Source organism: Morone saxatilis, unplaced genomic scaffold, assembly GCF_004916995.1.
Source record: "Morone saxatilis isolate NCDOM2014 unplaced genomic scaffold, NCSU_SB_2.0 Contig17, whole genome shotgun sequence".
Lineage (NCBI taxonomy): Eukaryota > Metazoa > Chordata > Actinopteri > Moronidae > Morone > Morone saxatilis.
Window position 1 is genome coordinate 26029879 of NW_023339729.1, and position 4751 is coordinate 26034629.

The 4751-nt window shown below is 42.5% G+C and overlaps 1 protein-coding gene across 1 annotated transcript in view; it reads right to left on the bottom strand.

Moving 5' to 3' along the window:
• LOC118326971 (spastin-like) overlaps positions 1-4751 on the bottom strand; it is a 6544-nt gene that overhangs the window by 1540 nt on the left and 253 nt on the right. Inside the window, exons 2-13 of the mRNA XM_035660135.1 lie at positions 4530-4613; positions 4122-4205; positions 3684-3770; positions 2924-3098; positions 2333-2426; positions 2168-2242; positions 1740-1811; positions 1548-1623; positions 1373-1464; positions 1187-1266; positions 733-775; positions 576-655 (exon numbers count right to left, since the gene is read on the bottom strand). Coding sequence (XP_035516028.1) covers positions 576-655; positions 733-775; positions 1187-1266; positions 1373-1464; positions 1548-1623; positions 1740-1811; positions 2168-2242; positions 2333-2426; positions 2924-3098; positions 3684-3770; positions 4122-4205; positions 4530-4613 — 1042 coding nt within the window. The remainder of the gene's footprint in view (positions 1-575; positions 656-732; positions 776-1186; positions 1267-1372; positions 1465-1547; positions 1624-1739; positions 1812-2167; positions 2243-2332; positions 2427-2923; positions 3099-3683; positions 3771-4121; positions 4206-4529; positions 4614-4751) is intronic.

Consider the following 4751-nt stretch of genomic DNA (forward strand, 5'->3'; position numbering starts at 1 on the left):
CAAACCATGTTGATATTATATATCATATTTATACAATATATTATTATTATATTAATAATAATTATATTATTATTATTATATAACAATATATAAGATATTATCTATTGTATGTATATCTTTCTTGTATAGTCAAGTATCTATTATACATATGCTATATATCATCATATCTCGTATATATATGTGTGTACATATTATATATACATATTATTATTATTATTATTATTATTATTATTATATACTGTTAACAATAACACTACATTCCTACCATCATGTCATCAGTACTATTACCACCATCTTGCAACTACAACTTCTTTGCACCTTATCTACCTATTTATCTTTTCTACCTCAGTATTTTATTCTATTGTTGTATTTTATTCTATTGTTGTATTTTATTCTATTGTTGTATTTTATTCTATTTAAATGTACTTTTATTGTATTTTAATGTACCTGGCTGCTATGACGACCCAATTTCCCTTTGGGATTAATAAAGTCTATCTATCTACCACCACCCACAAAAGAACACCAATTATATTATTCTCAGTCAATCAATAAATGAACAGGTGATGAGGGTTGACCTGGCCAGCTGGCTCAGCTCTCTGTGTGTCAGTGGGTTTCCATGTTTCTCCAGCAAGTTCTTCAGCAGCTGGAAGCGAGTCTGAAAACAAAAGCAGCATCAGTCAGACCAACCTGAAAGATGGAGGTTTGATATCTTTAACTGAAGGTTGGACTCACCTTCTCGGCTGGCAGAGCGACATACACACGCTTAGCAAAACGCCTGCAAATAAAAACACATTTTATTTGTTAGCTGCTGTTCTAAGTCATTCATTTCATTTAAAAGCAGTAAATTAAAGAAAATAAGATTCTGTAGTATTCTGTAGTGTTCAACTGAAGTTCAGCTGCAGTTTTTCAACCAACAGCAGCATTAGAGAGTTCTGCTTTAACGAACACAAAGAAACACAAATTGATCAAGTTTTTTTATTGTTTGGCTTTTATTGCCTTTATTTGATAGAGACAGCTGTAAATAGACAGGAAAGGGGGGCAGAGAGAGGGGATGATACGCAGCAAAGGGCCACAGGTAGGATTCAAACCCAGGCCACTGCAGCAACTCCGTATATGGGTTGCCAGCTCTACCAACTGAGCTAACCGGGCGCCCTGTCACATTAATTTCTAAGATAAGACTTCTGACCTGAGAACAGCCTCGTCCAGCTCCTGAGGCCTGTTGGTGGCTCCCATTACCAGAACCTGGTCATCAGCTCCTGACTGGACCTGGAACAAGAGTTTATCCATCAGTGTTTGCTGATGATTCCTACAGTTAACGTCGCACCAGAATGAACCACAAAGTTATTCCTCTGCAAGCTTTTCAATATCTCACTCCGTCAAACTCGATGAGGAATTCGGTCTTGAGGCGTCGGCTGGCGTCGTGCTCGCCCTCCCTCCGCTCACACAGCAGACTGTCCACTTCATCTGGACACAGACAACAGGGTTCACACAACCGTTATTTAAAAGGAGTCAGTGATGCTAACAACATCCATGATGATGATAGTTACCGATGAAGATGATGGAGGGTTGCCGCTCTCTGGCCACAGAGAACAGAGCTCGAACCAGCTTCTCCCCTTCACCCACCTGCACACAGATGACATCGCTGCAGCCAATCAGTCGTTCTAATCTGCTCGTTATTTGGTAGAATAATCGCAGTGTAATGTGAATAGTGCAACGTGGATGTTTTCAGAGATACTTACATATTTGGAGGTTAAGCTGGCGGCGCTGATGTTGAAGAAGGTGGCGTTGGACTCAGCAGCCACAGCTTTAGCCTGGAGTCAATAAAAGGTACAGAAAACTCTAAACCCTTAATATGTGTAAGTCATGGATGTTGTCCTGCCATCAGCCCTGAGAAATGTCACCAAGTGCTGTAAAGTGGTTCTGTTTCATTTTCCCGAAAGGGCCGTTTGGATGTAGACACGGTACATTGATTTATATCGCATATTTCATGGCCAACGCAAAGTGGTTGAAAGGTCAAACTGAAGATGTGTGAAGAGATTCAGGCGTGTCATTTTGATATTGTGTTTTTACTGGTGTGATTGTCATTTTATTTGTTGTAAGGAAACATTTATCAAACAGAATATATCAAATAAGCACCAGTTAAGTTGAACAGTGGGAAGTTTCTCACCAGCATCGTCTTGCCGTTGCCGGGCGGACCGAACAGAAGAAGTCCTCTGGTCGGAGTACGCAGTCCTGTAAACAACTAGAGAAGAAGATAATCTGTTTCTTTAGTAAATGTCCAACATGGAGTAAAACATTGAACCTCAGTTTCACTGTCGGTCAGTAAACTCACCTCCGGTCGCAGCGCCGGCAGTATGACGATCTCCTGCAATGCCTGCTTCGCCAAATCCTGACCGGCAACGTCTTCGAACCTCACTGACGAGCAGCTGGAACACGATCAATACCACAATCAATACCAATTAACTGATGACAGCGTCACTTCAGCTTCACTGTGTCCATTTATCAGCCCTGTTTTTGTCTCTTTCTGTTGTTTTTTGTCTGGAACACCTGGTTAAAGCTATATTAATCAATTAGTTGTTTGCTCAAAGATATTCAGTTTAAACCAGAAAATATTCTCTAAGTTCTCTCCTATTTGCACATTGAAATTATTGTACTTTTCTTTTATTGAATCAATTTGATCTTTTTCTTTGGTGTCGTGCTTTGAAAACCTCCCTGTAAAGAACAGAAACTCCCTCAACAATCAAACCCGCTCAATGATCCTATAAACCTGCTCGGTGAGTCATCTCTGCACAGCTAATAAGGCCAGTAACTCAACGGCTGCTGTGAACCTTCAGCTTCTTCTTCTCCTGGCGGAGTCCACCGTGCCCTTCTGGGCGGAGGTCTATAGTTCAAATGTGGAGGAACAACACCCTGCATTAACAACCTAACAGCGGCTTCCCCTCTGCGATGACCTCCGCTGGAGGATGCAGCAGCTCGCGGCTTCCCGGTCACGTCTTTCAGGTTCTTTGAGTCCTTTCTTCCCTCCAGCTGCTGTCGGAGGGGCCGAGCCGCGCTCTTCCGCTGTGACGACTCGTTCTGCCTGCAGGGGGCGCTGGGAGCTGAGGGTGGAGCGACACCGATGGAGGCCCCCAAGAGGAAGAGGAGGCCAGGAAGAAAATAGGACGGCTTGTGGCGAAGAGCTCTTGGTCCGAGCTGGCCCGGTGCTGATTCACAAGAGTCTCCTCCTTTCTGGGGACAGCGCCACAAACTGCGACCAACGACGATGCAGTTCATGAGCGATTTATTTTCAGGATGCAACAATTCACCGCGATCAATTAATTGATATTCTGATTTCATACTTATGTACCGTATCGTTCTGATAAATTATTTGATCCATAATCATAATAATTCTATGGCCCATGACCAGCAAAAATTGTATTAATATTTTTGCCAAATTAAAATTGCATCTTGGTGCAGCTTTACAGATTCTTGGAAAACCGAGGAAACGCCAGAACAGAATTCAGCAGTGCGGACCGACTTTGTATTTATGGGACTCAAACATCAGCGACAGCGCCCCCTGAAGAGCAGCAATCTACAGACCTTGTTCTGTTTGTGACTTCGAGAGGAAATAAAATGAAGACAGTTTCACATTTCCTTCAGATGTATCCACTGTGGATGTGCTGTAACATCATGGCAGGACGTACCTGTACGCAGGTGGGCAGCCTGGTAGGCAGGGTTAGTGCCATTAGTGTAAATGTCTGCCTGAGCCCCGGATCCTGAGAGCCCGCTGACTAAAACAACAACAACAACAACAAAGAGGAGAAAAAAACAAAAGTCAACAGGTTGGACTGACATAAAAAACATTACGCTGAGAGCCAGAGAGTAACGTTACGCTAAAAACAGTATTGGAACATCTCTGGACGTTTTCTGATTTCAACTTTGGACGTAAGTATCAGCATTCGTGTAAGAGTGGAAAACAAAATGCAGTCTGGCAGGAAAGAGTATGGAGTCTGTACAATGTCTGTTTAATGTGACTGATCGTTACGTTCTCCAGTAATGTCTACATGAGGTCAGGGTTGCCGGAGGGACCGTGGAAACCTCAACAGACTGCAGGTCTGATGTGGTGAAACCGTCAAAGCTACCTAAAGACTGCAGTCGGTCTTTGGCCGCGATCAGGTTGGTGCTCATCTTGTTCTGCAACCGTCTGTCTCGCTCAGATTTCTCTCCTGGAAAAGAGAACAATCATAAAAACAGTCATGAACAAACCAGTCGTTCACACCACGTGAATTTAGTCCTGACAGAAACACTGCGTAACTGAATCTCAAAAAATCTACTCAATCTCATACAGTAACTGTTATTGATTCCTGATTGACAAGAAGACTGTGGACATATGACGGCTTTTAGCTCAATATAATTAGCTTAATATACATATTTAAATCATTACATTAACGGACGTCCTTAATGACAATGTTTAGTATACTGAATATGGAATATGGATATTATTGAACATGTTAAATGTGGGTCAGTTGTTTGTTGAACCATGAACTCACCACGTCCTAAGATCTGGATGGCGATTCCTCTCTCCAGTTCGGTGATCCCTCGTTGGTACCAGCCCACCGCCTGCTGCTTGTCACCTGACGACACATACGGATATGGACTCAAACACACATTCATTTGTTCACATGTTTTCATCAACTTATATCAGACTGACTGACTCCTACGACAGTCTGGACCTTGTAAAGTATGTTCACATGGGGCGGCTGTGGCTCAGA